Source organism: Delphinapterus leucas, chromosome 13, assembly GCF_059928025.1.
Source record: "Delphinapterus leucas isolate spDelLeu-1000000601 "Yukka" chromosome 13, BTC_Dleu_Yukka2, whole genome shotgun sequence".
Lineage (NCBI taxonomy): Eukaryota > Metazoa > Chordata > Mammalia > Artiodactyla > Monodontidae > Delphinapterus > Delphinapterus leucas.
Genome location: NC_143141.1, coordinates 12,957,016 through 12,975,339, shown reverse-complemented (window position 1 = coordinate 12,975,339; position 18,324 = coordinate 12,957,016). Strand labels below are relative to the sequence as shown.

General features: G+C 50.1%; 1 protein-coding gene across 5 annotated transcripts in view; it reads right to left on the bottom strand.

The window, feature by feature from the left end:
• Positions 1-4,426: 4,426 nt before the first annotated feature.
• The window catches only part of IL1RN (interleukin 1 receptor antagonist), a 14,915-nt gene continuing 1,017 nt past the window's right edge, over positions 4,427-18,324 (bottom strand). Inside the window, exons 2-6 of one of the 5 annotated variants that reach the window (XM_089922816.1) lie at positions 17,319-17,652; positions 10,757-10,808; positions 8,226-8,314; positions 6,989-7,101; positions 4,427-5,777 (exon numbers count right to left, since the gene is read on the bottom strand). In XM_089922816.1, the coding sequence (XP_089778942.1) occupies positions 5,562-5,777; positions 6,989-7,101; positions 8,226-8,314; positions 10,757-10,770 (432 nt within the window). In that variant the 5' untranslated portion in view covers positions 10,771-10,808; positions 17,319-17,652 and the 3' untranslated portion in view covers positions 4,427-5,561. Of the gene's footprint in view, positions 5,778-6,988; positions 7,102-8,225; positions 8,315-9,598; positions 9,623-10,756; positions 10,809-11,291; positions 11,353-15,951; positions 16,025-17,318; positions 17,653-18,324 lie in introns of those variants that run through there. The other 4 variants (XM_089922817.1, XM_030762848.2, XM_030762849.2 and 1 more) reach the window with 4 other exon arrangements.

Genomic DNA, 18,324 nt, shown 5'->3' with positions numbered 1-18,324 from the left:
GGTGCCTGACTCCAGGACATAGAACTCCACTCCCTTCGCAGGGAGACCCGCAGAGTGGAGGTGGAGTAACAAGAGAAGCTGTCTGAGTTCACTGACCACCAAGATCATTCCTCCACTCTGACTTCAAGTCAAATTTTCCGAGTCATCTGACCCTGTGTGGACTTTCCCTGGGGAGAGGATGCAGGCACCGCTGTTCACTCTATGGATCCAGTCCTCATGGTAATGAGGGTCTTGGCTTTTCTGTTTATCTGTTACGGAGAGCTCCAGCCACCACCCTCCAACATGAAAAAGTGCACGTCTCCCTTGCAGACATGCCGCAGGGGTTCCTGTGTTGAGTTCCGGCAAGGTGGGTGTGTGTTCTTTCCTGGGTGGAGGTGCGGGTGGGGGTGGGGGGTGGGGTTAATTCCACATGTCAATCAATCATCCAGGTAAGCGGTCCTTAGCTGGAAACAGGACTACAGTATGTTGGCTTTCAAGCAGGTGTAAGAAGACCCTTAGAATCTCTCAGGTCACACCCTTTGGAGAATAGACATGGATAAAAGACAACATTTGCTGGGTGCTTGTCAGGGGTCAGACTCCTATGTGTAAATAGCCCAAATCAGGACTAAACTACAGCTCAGCTGACAGGTGAATGAGAATAAACTTTCCCTGGAGTGAAAAACCAGGTTTTTCTTAGGGAATCTTTGAAAGACTAAATCTTCACCCCTGAGAGCATAAACTGAAATAGTTATTTGTCTTCCCAAGATTTTTCCCAAAACAAGAGAATAATCGGACTATCTTCAAGAAAATGCTGACCCCTGGTGGACATTTCTTGAACTGCGTTTTTAAACCCCCCCACCCCCAGTCCAGGTAACAGCAGTAGACCCAGAGGCAAAATTTTCTTTTGAAAGTTGAACATCTCTCTAAGTTTTCTCAGGCTAAGAACCCCAACAGAAATAGGGTATTTCACTATCTCTCCAAACTTTTCTGAGAGCTGGGTTTAATATCAAGCATGTTGAGATCTGCCATTATGCCTTAGGGATTTCATCGTTATGTGAAAAGACAAAATTGTTTGGTTTGCCCAAGATCTGCAAGGATTTTGCCCCGATTTAACACCTTCAGTTATAGCACAATCTATGTGCCCCCCCCAAATTAAGCTCAAAGTGTCTTAACAAGACTAAGAAAGTAGAAAACCTTCTTCTACTGAAACCAAATCCCCCTAAAACTGAGTTCCTCTGCCGAGTTTATGATTAACCTCTCTGTCCAAAACTGTATTATTCCCTTTCTTGTCCCATACCTCTCCCACATCAAGATTGAGGAGTGTCAAATAAAGAGGGATTGTAACCAAGCAGGAGCCCATGGGGCCTTCCCAGAACAGACCCACCCTGGCCCCCCGCATGTCCTCTGCTGACCTTTGGAGCTCTCTGACCCAGAGATTCCTGCTGTGCTACTGAGTGACATCGCCTACACACAGGAGCTCCCCTCCCCCAAGTCCCCTTGCCCTCCTCTCCTTCTAGGCAGGGACCTGCTACTGTGTAGCCTCTGGACGGACCCTTGCTGTGATGTACCTCCCCGAAAACATCATCCAGTAAAGTTTGTGTGTGCTGCTGTCACCTGGTGGTCAGATCTTTTTCCTCCATCAGCCATCTCAAGCCTCCTAGATTCTGAGGCCTTTCCCTTTCTCTAGGTTTCTTTTAAAACTTCCCCGGTCCGAGTCCTCTCTCTCCTTAAATTTTCTGACCAATGAAATACGTTAATCCCTACTGAGAGGTCAGTGGCCAATTTATTTATTCACCAAATATTTATGGAGCACCCAGTATCTTCCAAGCTGGGTACTTGGGATACACCATGGAACAAAACCGATGAAAGCTCTGCGTGTGTGGAGCTGATGTTCTAGCAACATGAGGGCGGCTTAAAGCTTTTCCTTCTCTTAAAGAACATTTCAAGCCAAAGTGAGGAGATGGTAAGAGGGGAGTTTTTGGTACCATCAGGGAGCTACTGGGAGGGATAGCAAGGATGTTTGGGTTTGTAATTACAAGAGTCAGTTTAACAAAAATCCCAAAATAAAACCCAAAATAACAAAAAAAAAACCCAAAACACCCATGAGGGCTTCCCTGGTGGCGCAGTGGTTGAGAGTCCACCTGCCGATGCAGGGGACACGTGTTTGTGCCCCGGTCCGGGAAGATCCCACATGCCGCGGAGCAGCTGGGCCCGTGAGCCATGGCCGCTGAGCCTGCGCGTCCGGAGCCTGTGCTCTGCAACAGGAGAGGCCACAACAGTGAGAGGCCTGCGTACCACAAAAAAAAAAAAAAAAAAAAAAAGCCAGAGCTTGTACGTGGTATGAGTGCTTCCCTTCAAAGCAGAGCTGCCCTGACTTTAAGATGCATCCAATCACCTGGAGATCTGGTTGAGAGGAAGACCCTAAGTCAGCAAGTCTGGCGTGAGGCCTGGGATTCTGCATTTTAACTCCCAGGTGAGGCTGCTGCTGTGCCATGGACCACCTCTTGAGCAGCAGGGCTTTAAAACAGATTCCTTTGAGCACTGATTCCTGCAGGACTAATACTAGTAATCAGAACATTCCTACCGACCACAGAAAGTTGTTGCAAAGATTAAATAACTCAGCCCTTTGCATCGGCTGATCTCTGCATCAGAGGTAGGAAAACTGAGACTCCAACACTTTAACTAACTCACCCATGGGCACAGTTGCAAACAGGAGAGCCAGGAAGTGGCTCCAGAGTTCCAGGGCTCACATACGTGCGTGGCTATGTGACTGCCTCGCCTGTTGCTAACCTACAGTTGGCTGCTTAACCAAATCGCATGGTGTCTGAGCCCTGCGCTTCACCTCCTGTTTCATGAGGGGAGGATGTCTACGGAGCCTCACAAATGTTAGCTGCTATTGTCACCATGAAGCCTGGAAGGGTTTTCTGCCTTGAACGTCCTCCTTTTACCAAGATTGAAAATATATCAGCCACACTCACACTCTTATCACACACAGCGTTTCACTCATATCGTCTCACTTCACCGTGTATTGTCCCCGTGGAGCAAGTGGTTCCTTCCGTTTTACACACGAGGAAGAGAAAGCTGAGTGGTGGGGCGACCTCATTGTCGTCTTAGGATCTGGGATCTAGGCGAGATCTTAAAGATTTTCTCCAGTCGGTTGCCCTTTTTTTTTTTTGGCCGTGCCATATGGCTTATGGGATTTTAGTCCCTTGACCAGGGATCGAACCTGGGCCCTCGGCAGTGAGAGCACGGAGTCCTAACCACTGGACTGCCAGGGAATTCCCAGTCAGTTGCCTTTTAACCTGCTCAGTTTTGTTTGTTTGTAGCAAGGACACCTCTTCAGATAAAGCCCTGCAGGGAAGTCCAGTTTGGGAAGCAAAGGGCTGGGTGGGAGCTGAGTTCTAGAGATGGAGCCTGGCCTCTCCATTCCCCTTTTATGGGCTTTGTTTCCAGGGACCTCAGAGAGGCATCCAGGGAGCTCTGTTTGGAAAACCCCAATCTAAGTCAACACTCATCCTGGGAGAAGGAGAGACCTGGCTTAGGAAAGGGAGGTGACTTGGCCAAAATCACACAGCAGGCTGTGGGCCCAGCGGGGCCTGACTCTAGGACTCCTGGGACCCAGCCTAGAAGTCGGCAGAATCCCAGGAAGGGACAGCGCCCCTTGCTGGCCTGACTTTATTTAGCCGAGGGGTGTTTGATAAACAGTCATTCTTACAGTCCTGCATTCCCATCTCATGGGGCCACATTCAACATTCCACCTGTTAATTTCACCATTTCCCAGGTGCCCCCTTCCCTCACATCCCAGGATGGGGGGAGGGGGCAAGGCTTTTTATTTTTAGACATTTCAAAACTGTGACTATAACATACATACAGAAAATCGCCTAACCACGCCCATGCCAAGAAACAGAATGCTGCCTGGCCCCTCGGGCCACCGCCCCGCTTTCAGGCAGGGCGCATCCTTGCTGTTCTCTGTGTCTCTGCATCCCTCCCCACGACTGTTCCATTTGCCTGTTTTAAACTGTATGTAACTGGAATCGTGCTCTACGCATGCTTTGGGGATTCTTGAAGCCCACAAGATGTTTGTAAGATTCATCTGTCTTGTGGCTGCAGCCAGCTGTGGTTTATCCATTCTCTTTGCTGTCGAGCGTTACCTTGTATGTATGAACATACACGGTTTACGTGTTCATTCTTCTGGGCTGGGGGTTTGGGTTGTTTCCAGTTGGAGGCTATTGTGCACGATGGTGCTGCACACCTTCCTGGCAGAGAGATTTGCTCTCCTGTTATTCGAGGAGAGCGAGGCCCAAGGAGGAAAGGACTCAGAGGAGAGACACCCAGGCCCGGCCCCAGGGTTTGAAAGGCCTGTCGCTTGACACTCCACCCCGCCCCCGTTTTCCAGTTCTCTTTGCCCCAAGCCCAGCAAGGCCATGGACACAGCCAGCAAAGTAGATGAGTTTTCAAGTTTTCAAGGTTTTATTGTAAAACAAAGCTCAGGTCACAGGGAGTAGGAAACTTTCCACTCAACACATACAACACACGTTCACTGAGGGCACCTACTGAGGGCCAGGCCATGTGCTTGGCCCTGCAGAGACCTAAGACATGGCGGGGGCGGGTCAAGGTCCCTGCTCTCAGGGGCTCACAGGATGGTGGGGAGACAGACAGAGGCACAACATCTTCCAAACAAGTCTCAGGGTGTCGGAAGTGCTAAAATGGTCAAGGAGCGATTCATTCCTCCTGGGAGGTCTGGAGAAGCCACATTTGTGCTGTGTCTTGGGAGCTGGGGGATTCTGACGGGAGGGCAGGGAAGGGGACAGCACTGCAGGCAGCTGCAGGAGGTCTGCAGTGGACAGGGCGCTCAGGGCCTGGGCCGGGGAGCGGTCTAGACTTATAGGAATGTTCCAGAAAGAAAAACACTAGGGGACCAACCTAGTCCACTAACTTTTCATTTTTACAGGTCAGGGCATCACAAAAACAAGAAAGACAAAGAGGAAAAGCTATCACCTCCTTTCACCATCAATTCCTAAACAAGGGGATATTTAATCTTCTACCCCCTTCCAGAAAGAACATCATCTCCAAATAAAGGACTCTCTCTCAAAGCTGGCTTAATGAAAAAAAAAAAAAAAAAACCAGGAAACACTTGTTTTCCATTTTGCCACAGAGCCTAAAACTCTTGCCCCTGGAAAAGCACCAGTTTGCAAATAGCAGGATGGGAGCCCCTTGAGGGGAGGTCAGCGAGTGGCCTGCGGGCTCTGGGGCCTGGAAGGGAAGTGAGGGAGGGGCTGGGGCTGGCCAGGGTGCCTGGACTTTACCCTGAAGGTACAGGCGACCCTGAGGGCTTTGATCGGGGCCGTGATCCCATGTGCACTTTAGAAAGACCTGGCGGAGGCCTCGTGGAGGCTGGGTAAGTAGAGGAGGCTGTTCTCAGGGCTCTTGTACCTCCTTCCGAGGGCTGCCCCCACCCCCGGCCAAGGCTGCCCCGCTGAGCGCTCACTGCAACCATGGCGAACCCCCGGATGGGAGGGAGAGGCATCTCTGGAGTCATAGATGTGCTGGGAGTGGGAGGCAAGGGATGCTGAACAGCACCGCTACTGGTCCTGCTGGAAGTAGAACTTGGTGACCTGGACAGCATCTTGAGGAGTATTGGTGAGGCCCACGGGCTGGTCGGTCTCCAGCGCGGTACAGAGGAACCAGCCGGGGCAGGCGGCCGACTCGAAGCTGGTGGTGGGCCCGCTGTCGGAGCGGATGAAGGCGAAGCGCTTGTCCTCCTCCTTGCTGCTGTTCAGGTCAGTGATGTTTACCGGCTGGGGGCCAAGGAAAGAGCAGAGAGGTCCTTGCACCCCAGCCCCCAGGACCTGGCCCCGTGACTGCCCACGGAGAAATGCTGGCCCAAAGACCATGGCAGGACACCCAGTGTCCCGGGTCTTGTGACACAAGGAGGCTGTCCCACGGTTACACCTTGATTTGGGGAAATCTGGTCACTCCAGCCCTCGGCCAATATGTTTGGGAAACACATGGCACCATCAGCAGAGGCCAAGGCCTGGGGAGGCTGGTGGTCCGTTGTGTCTGCACCTCCAAGAGAGGGGGCAGTGGACAAGGTGGGCAGGGTATTGCAGTCCATGCGAGACGTTACCACATTATCGTGGTCACTCCAACGCCACACAGAGCAGTCAGCCCCGCTCCAATAAAGTGCCTATCCACTAGTGGACAGAAGGGACAGTGCCATAGTTATGGCCACTCACAATCTGAGTTAAGATTTTGTCCAACAATCCCCTGATACAAAGCCCTCTTTTCCCAGGGCTGGTAGCCCATTGATATTGCACAGGGGATTTCCCTGGTGCCCTAATGGTTAGGATTCCAGGCTTTCACTGCCATGGCTCAGGTTCAATCCCAGGTCCGGGAACTGAGATCCTGCAAGCTACACGGCATGCTTCACCCCCCACCCCACCGCAAAAATAAGAAATATTGCACGGGAGTACAAGGTCTTGGATGGGATGCCAGCTCATGGGTTTGAGTAGATAAGGGTTGGAAGAGAATGGTCCCAAATGTTGGCTTTACCGAAAGAGGGCAAGTCCAAGTGGGTTGGGGACCCTTGGGCAAGAGAGCAGCATACAGAGGTTGAGGTCCCTAAAGGAGCCATGCCTCCTGGTGTCCACCCCCTGGTAGTCCCCTCCCTCGTTGAGGCTAGGCTTAGCCACCTGACTGTCTTTGGTTAATGGGACATTAGCGGTATGATATAAGCAAAAGTTTAATAAGCGTTTGCACACTGAGGCTTGTCTTTTTGGAGTAATCCCTCTTGGAAGCCAGCACTCATGTCATAAGGAAGTTCAAGAGGGCAGCTGAACTCAGAGAGACCCCGTGGGAAGAGAGCCTGGAGGACGGACCCCAGCTATACCACGTGGCACAGAGCTGCCCAGCTGATCCTCGTCAACCCACAGAATCATGAGAAAGAACCCATTGTGCTTGTTTTAAGCCACCGAGTTTGAGGTGCTCGTTAATCTGAGACGGTCCTTACCTCCAACCCGAGCTTGATCTCATCACCAGACTTGACACAGGCCAGGCACAGCTTCCCCCCATGGATCCCCAGGAACATAGCATGGGGCTCGATGGGCACCACATCTATCTTCTCTGGGGAAGAACAAAGGGGAAGTTCAGGTTGTAGAGAAGAGGAGGCACAGATGACGAAGACACAGCAGGCTGGACTCTCCCTGGGGATTCTTCCAGCCCCTTAAGTAAAACCCCAAAATCAGAAGGACAGCAAGGGCCCCCCTTCCTGGTCTGCATCCAAACAGAAGATCAAACCAAGCACACTAGCTAGCTACTCCTCAAGGTCCAAGGCACCTAGAATCTACTCCAGGTGATTTCTATCCTTCCCTCCCTTCCCCAGGACCCCTGCGCTCTAGGTCAACAGATGTGCTGCCCATGGGCAGGGAAAACAGCACACGAGGTCATGAGTGGGGCGCCGGGGCTTGGTCCACAGAAGCCTGGGTGACTTTGAACCCGCCTCTTCCCCTCGGTGGTCTCCATGCCCTCGTGAGGGAGTGAACATCTTAGCCTCTCTGTGTTTAGAGTCCTCATTAGGAGAATTACCAAAAGGACAGGAAAGGTGGGTCTCACACCCTTTAAGAGTGAGACGGGGACAGAGAACAAGGGGATGGGGATAATGCCATCCTACGACCCCAAGCCAGCCAATGGGGACGTGAAAACATCCCAGAGGGCTAGTGCTGAAACAATCCCACGTCCCATCATCCAACTGCTCCTCTTTTACTAACGGGAAAACTGAGGAACAGAGTGGGTGAAACTTGTTCAAGTCTATCCAGTTTGACATGGATCTGGAACATGACTAAATGTGGTGTCCTCGATTAAGGGACATAACCCAGCCTTGTTGGTATTACTTTTGGGTGGGAGTGGGAGTTTGATCACACAGGAACACGGGGGCTTTCTAGGCACCAGAGGAAGGAAAGGGCTGAGCTTGCCTCCTGGGCCATACCTCCCCCCAGGTGTGGCCCTGGGACCACGGTGCCTGTAGGTGGTGGCTCCCAACCTAGACTCCGCCCATCTCTGCCTTCTTGAGGCTGTCCCTGTCCGTGTCCTTCAGTGGCCAGGCCTCTCCAGCTTCAAACTCGGCCACAAAGAGCCAGCAGCATTTAGGACATCACACCTAAAGTTCCCAAGGTTGGGCCACAAGGCTGCAGACCCCAGGCAATGTGACCAGTGCCCACATCACATCGGCCTTCCTTGCAACCACTCACCTTCCAATTTAGTATTTGGTCCTTGCAAGTATCCAGCAACTAGCTGGTTATTTCGCAGGTAGAAGGTCTTCTGGTTGACATCCCAGATTCTGAAAAGCAGAAGAACCTAGCTGTAGTGGAGAGTTTCTATGTGCCCAGCCCCCTCCCGTGTTCCCCAGACTTTGCGGAATCTGCGTCCAACTTTCTGCCTGGGGTGTAGAATTTAGCACACCCATATCATGGATGTGGAGACTGAGCCCAACGCTGGTTAAAAGAGTGGATACAGGGCTTCCCTGGTGGCGCAGTGGTTGAGGGTCCGCCTGCCAATGCAGGGGACACGGGTTCGTGCCCCGGTCCGGGAAGATCCCCCATGCCGCGGGGCGGCTGGGCCCGTGAGCCATGGCCGCTGAGCCTGCGCGTCCGGAGCCTGTGCTCCGCAGCGGAAGAGGCCACAACAGTGAGAGGCCCGCGTACCGCAAAAAAAAAAAAAAAAAAAAAAAAAGAGTGGATATATGTATATGTATAACTGATCACTCTGCTGTACACCTGAAACTAACACAACATTGTAAACCAACTATACTCCAATAAAAATTTAAAAAGTAAAATAAAATAGTCAACAAAAAATAAAATAAGTAACAACTTAAAAATATTTTAAATAAGAAATATATTTTGAATATGAAAAAGACTGAAAGAGGCCCAACCCCCACAGCTGGTGAGCTGTGCGCCTGCGTTCTACCCCTCTCGCTTTTTTTTTTTTTGCCGTATGCGGGCCTCTCACTGTTGTGGCCTCTCCCGTTGCAGAGCACAGGCTCCGGACGCGCAGGCTCAGCGGCCACGGCCCATGGGCCCAGCCGCTCCGCGGTATGCGGGATCTTCCCGGACCGGGGCACGAACCCGTGTCCCCTTCATCGGCAGGCGGACTCCCAACCACTGCGCCACCAGGGAAGCTCCTATCTCTCTCTTTGCCTTGCTCCTTATGCTCAAGTTCTCAGGGCAGCCACCTTCTACTTCAGCAAAGCAGGCTCTAGGGTAACGCCATCAACAGAACTTCGTGGGTGCAGAAATGTTCTATGTCTGCACCATCCAATATGGCAGCCACCAGCCACACGCAGCTACTGAGCTCTTGAAACGTAGTGCGACCAAGGGTCTGGATTTTTTATTTTCTTCTCTTTTTATGAATTTAAATGTAAATTTTAAGATTCATCCAAGACTAGTGGCCCACACGGCACAGGGTTAGAAGTTTCGAGGGTCAGAGCCCCTTGCAGCTAACTCCCTCCAAGCCTTAGACCGTGGAGGTCTGTCCCCAGAGCCTGTCCTCTATTGGCCAGTGGCCTGTTCTGGGTCTGGCAGGGGCCGCTGTCCCCAGGGACAAGTCAGCTTCCCCTCCAGCTCACCCCATGGCCTGTTTCTGGCTTCCAGTTTTTTCTTCTTGGTGAAGGACCCCTCCGGCTGAGAGCAGGGCTTGCAGCGGTGAGATGCAGTAAACAGAGCCCCAGCCGCGACGCGGACCCTCTACTGCCTGCCGCCCACCAGCATGACCTTGGACCTGCGCTTCATCTCCTCACCTGTGAAAGGGGGCCAGCAACACCCACCTCAGCAGGTGGCTGTGACGAGCCCCTGAGCCCAATGAGAGGGGGTCAGGCAAACTGTAAAATTCCTGGCACGAGTGAGCATTTGACCTTTTATGATTATTCTTAGTTCCTGGATGAGCTGAATCCCATCTGAAGGGATTAAACATCCCTGGAGCATCTCCTAGAGCTCCCAGCCTATGGGAGGAGACAGAGGCAGACCCCTGGGGGAGGGACTTCTCTGGAACACACACAGGCACGCAGAGTCCCAGCCTGTAGCCTCAGGCAAGAGAAACTCAGAGTTGGAGGGTGAGATCACCCCGACATGTCCTGGGACATCATGGCCCAGAGGCCGCACTCGGACAGTGTTCTGTTTTTATCAGCATCACAGCCTGCTATATTTACAGCCAGGGATGATGACATCTCACAAAGTCCCTGACCTAATTTTTAATAATCGTAATCTTTGCCAGGCACTTTACTGCTCACAAAACATCGTCACGCTGTTATCCGTGCATTTGACCTTCACATCAACCCTGTAATGCAGGCAGGGTTAGCATTAACCCCATGTCACAGATGGGGAAACTGAGGTCCCAGGGGAGCGGGACCCTCTGATATATCAACACAGACAGGCACTGTTAACAGTTAGTCTGGAACTCTGGGCTGTGCCCTGCCCACAGTGCCCCTCTCTGCCTCTTTGCCTAGCATGCTCTACCAGGCCCAAACCCCGGCATGGCTCCTGGGCACGTGTCTGTCACCAAGTTGCCAGGGTCTCTGGGAGAGTCCGCCAGGCCCCCAGCCAAGCTTCGCACATTTGGGATATTTTGAAATACAAGTCCCGAAGACCACGGATGTGGCAGCCTCTTACTTGAATAACGAGCATCCCTTTCCAGCCCAAACCTCATGGAACCTGGCAACCACAGACGGCTCTCTGTTCTTTCTCCATTTTCTACCCGTCCAGCCCCACCTCCTCTGGGTCGGCCTTACCTGAAGGCTTGCATCTCGCAGGGTCTCTTTCCCAGGGGGTAGCAGGCTGTCTCTGAATGGAACAGGAAAAGGAGGAGAGAGATTAGGTAACCGTGGTGACACCTGCAGACTTCCATCCTGTGACCACAAGGCAATGGGAGACTGCCATTTCAGACCCAGAGGAGCTGCTTATAAAGAAGATCGTCCCTCACCAAGACCAGGCTGCGGCCACCCTGTCCCACTGTGAGAAACGGAAACGCCCTCACATTTTCAAAACGAGAAACCTTGCTGTTGTCACTTTCAACCCTGCTGAGTGTCGCAATGGGATGTTGTAACCCATTCCCTCCCCTTTTCCTCTGTGCAATTTCCCCAAAGTTGAGATTTTTATTTCCCCTTCACGGAGTTCCTGGGAATAAGAGCGCACTGAAAACCAAAGCCCTTCATCTGCCCGACAGGTATCCTGAGACTTTGCAAAAACAGGTTTGAGTAGAAATATCCCCCTTTCCTAAGAAGTCGAGTGGCAGGGCTCCCAGCACCTGTGACAGACTCAGGTCACCTTGTGTTCTTTGAAGGCGGGACAGCCTTGCTGGACTCTGGACCAGGTGCTGGCAAACATTCTGTTAAGGACCAAATAGCAAATATTTTAGAATTTGCGGGGCCGTACGTCATTATTACCCAACTCGGCTGTCGTAGCTGAAAAGCAGCCTTGGATGATCTGTAAACCAACAAGCTAATTTAATTGTGCTCCAATACAACTTTATTTACAAAAAACAGGTGGTGGCTGGATTTGGCCTGAAGTTTGCTGCCTCCTGCTTTAGAGTAAACTTCCTGAGAGGGACTTTGAAACCAACCCTATTCCTGTTATCGACGTCTTTGAAGTTATGGTCTCGGGAAAATGGGGTGAACTCAGCGTGGGACGGAAATGAATCCAAAAATCTACCTCTAGCACTTGCCGTTTGCCACCTGTGTGACCTGGAACAAGTCACTTATCTGGGTCTCTGCTTCTCTCTCCTCACGCTCAGAATGAGGTTGATTATGTCATTCTCATAGGTACGAGGACGGAAGGACGGAAGGAAGGGAGGAAGGAAGGTTGGTTGGAAGGCAAAAGTTCTGGCTCATAATGGGCACTAAGAAACATTCACTTCCTTTCTTACTACATTCTAGACAGTCAGGAAAAAAGAAAGTATATTCCTATTAATGGACAGAAAATAGGTGAAGCGGGTCCTACATGATCTAAATGGTAGGAGAATGCAACGCTAGTGCAGAAGCGCAGACTGTAGCCTTTGAGGACTGGATGGGCACTCAGCATCATTCTACCTCACCCCAGCACGCTTTCTGAGGAAGGCCCAGAGAGGGGAGGGCACCTGCCCAAGGTCACACAGCTTTTCCATGGCAAAGGTGTAGCCAGAAATCCAGGTCTCCTGACTCCCACCCAGGGGTCTCCTATTACAGCAGCAGATCTTGAGGAGTCTGACTTTATTTTCAACCAACCAATCAGAGGCTGTGTCCAAATGAGGGTAAAATCTGTCAGAGAGGTAGGGTACACTGCATATTTGAAAGTTACTAAGAGAGTGGATCTTAAAAGTTCTCATCACAAGCAAAAAATAGAATTGTATAACTATGTTGTACATCTGAAACTCACGTAATGTAATATGTCAATTATACCTCGATAAAAATTTTTTTTAAAGAGGAAGTTTGCGAATGAATTTCTCAGATCGTTAATGAGCTCCTCTTCCAGAGCAAGTGAAACATTTCTGCAAAAATTGTCACCTCCCTGAGTAGGACAAAACGGCACGTAGGCACATCTCCTGCTCTGTTCTCACAAGCTGTGCGACCTTGAGGGCTCCTACTCACCTTTGAAACACATGTAAGAAATAATGTCTACCTTTGAGGGCTGTGTTGGGGGGTTGATTGTTTTTGTTTGTTTTGGGGGGGCCGGCTAAAGGAGGCGATGTGTATGAACCTGCTTGGTTATTTGTCACTTCCAGTATTTGCTGAATTGGAGTTTATAATTTCTGGAACACTTATGAATCATCGGGTGCATACCTTGGTCATCACACCTGCTGTAAGGGAACAAGGCAGCTTGCCACCTCCCAGGATAAGTTCTCTCCAACTTGTCTTTCTTAGGCTACTTATGAAGTACTCCTCGACTGTTAAATCAGCATCACTCAAAAATTGTCCTTAAAGGGAATTCCTTGTCAGTCCAGTGGTTAGGGCTCTGTGCTTCCACTCCAGGGAGCACGGGTTCGATCCCTGGTCAGGAAACTAAGATCCCGTATGCCATGCGGCACGGCAAAAAAAAAAAAAAAAAAAAATGATCCTTACATACTGAAGAAAAGCAGTGACTTGCCACGGTGAGACCAAGGGGTCAAGGTCCTGCCCACACTGCAGTGCCTGGGTAAATGTTCCTCCGTTCCCAGCCCAAATTCTAAGAGACAGGTTTCTCCCTGAGAGTAGAGGCCCTGGGTTCCCCCCGCCCCCACAACCCCATCTCCTAGATCTGTATCTTTTTCCTTCTGTGGCCTGACAAGTCTTTCTGGACATGGGGGCGGGAGTCCCTGGGGCCAGGCCGACTTCGGACTGCATTCTCCTGTGTCAGTTACGAGCTGGGCCACCCAGACAACATGCCAGAACTCTCCAAGTCTCAGTTTCGTTATCCATTAGATGGGGCTAATAATAGAAGGAAGCCTTGTCACGGGTTGCTTTGAGGATGGAAACATTTTGCACATGATGTATTTAGCCCCGTCCTTGGCACGTAGGGACTACTTAAACAATAGGGAGGTATGACGTCTGATTCATCACCCCAGGTAGAGTGGGAGGGGACAGTCACAATGCCCTGATCCCCGTCAACATGCCCAACAAGGCTGCTTGACTCCAGAGGAGAGGGATTCACTCCTGTGGCGGGGTGGGGGGGAAACGGGAGTGGGCAGGGGAGGAAGTAAGTGGGGAGGAGAATCTCCTCCCTTTCCTCACGCATCTGGCCACAATTCCACTATTGGCTCTGTTGCATCAAATCAGTCGGTGTCCCTGTGATGTCTGCCCACCCACGGGACATCTCTCACTAAAGGTATTCTCCCTTCTAGTACTCACTCGTCACTCTGCTTCCCGAATTAAGCTTAATGACCACGCCATGGAGTGAACTCTGCTTCCCAATCAGCACCCTGTGTTTTCCCCGGGCACCAGGCATCACAGCTATACTGGTACCTGCTACGTGCCGAGCCCTGCCCTGCTAGACACCGGTGACAGCAGAAATGACTAAGGCCCACTTGAAGGGAAACAGGACAGCCAGGCTAAGTCCGGGTCCTAGGAGTGACACGAGACAGGCTCCATGGAGACCATGTGGGTGAACCTTCATTGTTGATGCCAGTAAAGTGTTCAGTGCAGTCTGCCCACATAGGAAGTGTTCAATACATGCGAGCTCTTTCTCAATTTCAGTTAATGGCATCTTTCAGTTCTAGGATTTCCATTTGCTTCCTTTTTTGTAGAGTTTCTAGTTCTCTGCCAAAAGTTGCAATCTTGTCCTTTACACCCTTGATCCTATTATTCATTCAGGGTTCTTACAAAGGCTGCCCCTGTTGACTCCATTATTTGAATCCCCACTGGGTCTCCTTCTACTGTCTGGTTTTCTCTGGTACACACGTTGTCTTGCGTATGCCTGATTACTTGTTATTAACCGCTGGACACTGTGTAGCAAAAACTGTAGGGATGATCTGAGGCCCTGGATGGTGTTGTATGTACCCAGAGACAATTCACTTTTGCTTTCTCTGGGCACTGAGGCCAGGAGCACGGCAGCCCCAGGTGACTTCACCCAAACAGGGCTTGAGATGAGTCAGAACTGGGCTTCGGGAAATCCATTTCTGTTCACTTCTCATGCTCCAGAGTCCATTTCTGTTCACTTCTTCATTTCCATTCACTTTTCACGCTCCAGGGTCCCAGCCCAAACCAGGGTTGTCGGCGGGGGGGGCAGGGGGTGCCTTCCTACTCAGTGGGAGATAAAATATAAACTGCATCTTCCCCCGCCCCCGAGTCCCATGAGTCTGCCCAAAGACGTGATTGACAAGTTGAGCAGGAACCAGGGAAGGAGGGGCCTTTAGTTCCACTTCAAGGAGCAGGGAATTTATCTAAAAGAAAATTGAATCAGAGGGTGACACTGTCACATTTGTTTTATTAAGACCATCCTGGGAACAGCGGCCAGATGGATTAGACTTGGAAGAAGTTTTGGGGTGATTGAACCTGAAAGCAGGGCAGTGGTGTAACCCTGACCTTGGCAGTGGATATTGACAGCAGGATCTCCAAAAGGAGTTCTGACTTGTAGCATTTGCCAATTTCTCTGGTGTAGATACGCCCACCACGGATGATTTCAAGCCACCCACATCACTGAGTGTGAAGTTGGGAAGAGACGGGCTCTTCCTGGCTCCAGCACCCTGAGGGGACAGGGAGATTTGAGCGCTCTTTCGTCTTTCTAGACAGAAATTGTCCCCACTTTTCCCAACTCCAAATTTCCTCCTCCTCAGCCCAAACGGCTCACCCCACAGGTCCCATCCCCCTCCCGAGAAACAATCCCTACCAATAAATCCCATTTATCAGGAAACATCAATGAATCTTGGTGCATTTCCAGCTGTGCCTCCTGGAGCTGCATTTGTCGTCATCCAAGTGTCCTTGGCAAACACTTAAGCAACAGGCTTGGGTGGACGGGTGTGTACCTTACGTTGTAATGGCTAAATCCCAGATTCAGAATCTTCAGCCAATTCTTGAATGCCTGAGCGTTACAGCACATGCCACACAATACAGGCAGTGCTATTGTCCAAACGTTGTAAATTTTTACTAAGATAATGGCACAAAGGCTCCCGTTACTCTCTCCAAGAGATGAGTAAATATATTAATACAAAGAGGAGGAAAAAGGGTGATAAATACAAGCCCCCACAGTATAATCTGCTGTCTTCTCTTTGTCAAACTCCAGCTACCCTGCCCTGCCAGGCAGCCAAGTCAATTTTAACCAAATCTGTTAGGTTATTAGAAGCTCCCTATAGCAGCAGGTCAGGCTTGGAGACAGGTGTCCTCCTGGGCATCTCTGCCCACCAAGCTGCAGCCATCGGAATGACCGAGTTGCCTGTCCTGGCTGGTAGACGTCAGGAGACTGTGTATAAAGCCAGCTGTGATTGATTGCTGCTTTACAAGACGCTTGCTCTCCTCCCAGATACAAATGGTAAACTCACTGTGAATCCTTTCTGAGGTTCAGAGTTTTCCAAGATGATCTTTGTTCCAGCAGTTTCTGGGTTTGATAGGGATCTGCACGGAAAGCCATTGTTTACCTACTTATCTTATGTTTTTCCAAGGTACACGTTTACTCTTGCCTTCTGGGCTTTGATGACTGATTAGCTTTGTAAGGTGGCTTCTCCGCAGGCAGGAGGAGAAGGGGAAGGACAGGAACTTGGGGGAGGGGACTACCCTGTTTCTTGCCTGCAGTGTTTCGGCCTCTGTGTCGTATGCTTTCATACAGATCTTATTCAGTCCTCATGTAGCTGTGCAAGGCAGGTATATGTACCCCCAGTCTCAGGACGGGGATATACTTATACTCACTTTGTAGAATAAGAAATCGAGGCTCAGAAAGATTAAATCACTTGCCCCAGATCCTGGCTGAGCCAGGATTTGAACCCAGTTCTTCCTACACGGCAGTCCTGCCAGAGAGGCAAGTGACATTGTTTCTTCTCTGCTTGATTGCACAGGAACAAGAATTGTATTTGTTCTTATGCTGTTCCTTTTGGTTTGAACTCACATCTTATAGAGCAATGAGTTATTCTATAACTGTTTGGAAATCTTAGGAGGTATTTTGCTAGTAAAGAAAAGATGATTCTAAGACCTTACATAGGTTAAAAAGAAACCTCTTTACCTTGTTATGGACTAGGGTGGCCAATTGCCCTAGTTTTTCCAGGATTTTCTTGGTTTTAATACTGAAAGCCCTGCATCACAGGAAACCCCTCAGTCCCCGGAAAACAGATGATTGCCTTATCATACAAACCCTTAGAAGGTACTGGCACCATCTCATGGCTAGTGCTGCAAATTGCAGGCACAATTAACTATCAATCATTGTACCTTGCCAACTAGCCCAGTAGCAGAGATGTTGTCCATTTTATTAGATGAATAGACATATAGGCAAAGCACACCAGAGGACCCCAAAGCCTTAGTAAGTCTTCCACTCAAGGACAGAGACTATAGCAGATATAATATTGATCAATCACTCTCATTCTAATCAAGTTAATTTTTGATTAAGTCATTCATATTTCATTTCCCCCAACTATGTAATCAAGATATGGTCAACATTCAGTAGCTTAAAACTGTTTTCAAACTTAGATCGTGGGCTTCCCTGGTGGCGCAGTGGTTGAGAGTCCACCTGCCGATGCAGGGGACACGGGTTCGTGCCCCAGTCTGGGAGGATCCCACATGCCACGGAGCGGCTGGGCCCGTGAGCCATGGCCACTGAGCCTGCGCGTCCGGAGCCTGTGCTCCGCAATGGAAGAGGCCACAACAGTGAGAGGCCCACGTACCACAAAAAAAAAAAACTTAGGTGATAGAAAGGATTTACCTTTTCATTGTCACTTCTTCACCTCCTCCCCCTCCTTCACACACATTAGCAATAAAGTCAGCAGTGTAGAGAGGAAACAGAGGTCCAGTGAGGTAAATGGCTTGTCCAGGGTAATGCAGAATACACACAGGGTGGTTCCGTCTTCATCCTGTCTCTGTCCTCACTTTCCCGGCTCTTCTGTCAAACCATGAATCTCACTGAGTTCTCTCTTCTCAGATCCCCGTTCTCTGGTTGGCCTCAGTGGTACCACCCACGTTCCTGACGTTAGATGGAGAATGTGGTTCCTCCTCACAGGAGACATGGTGTCTTCACTGGACTTACATGCAATTGTCTCCTGAATTCAATCCAGTTCAAGTTATACACTTTATTTAGCACCTACTATGTGCCAGCTTAAAATATTTTGGAATGAACCTTTTATAAGTATAGTGATTCCTTCACAGCATATCACTGTCTGGTTCTGAGAGTTACATCTTCCCTTACACGTTTGAAAACTACAGAAGACCATGGGTTAACAGTTTAATGCACCCCACTGGAGACTGTTACACCCACTGGGGGAAGGGGGAAGGTTTGCTGCTCCTGGAATCACTGCTGTGGTTTACAATGCACTTCTCGCTTCCTGATCTCATTTGGTCTCCATACCCCTAGAGCATATCCAGTGGTTTGGAGACAGACTGTCTGTTGTCAAGCCCAGCTCCTCTGCTTATACTGGCTGTCTGGCCTTTGGCAAATTATTTAACCTTCTATGCCCCAGTTTCCTCTTCTGAAAATGTGAACCATAATAGTCCTTCCTCTTATGGTTATTGTGAGAATTAAATGAAGTAAACCACGTAAATAGTTCAGCAGAATGCCCAGCTTGTAGTAAGCACTGTGGAAGTATTAGTTATTACTGTGTCCTTGAAACCCCGAGTTTGCCAGCCTCCTCTTGACATTGAGGAAAGTGAGACCCAGGTGGGAGTAATAATTTACCCATTAGAGGCCAACTTAGAATTAAAAACTGGACCTTCAG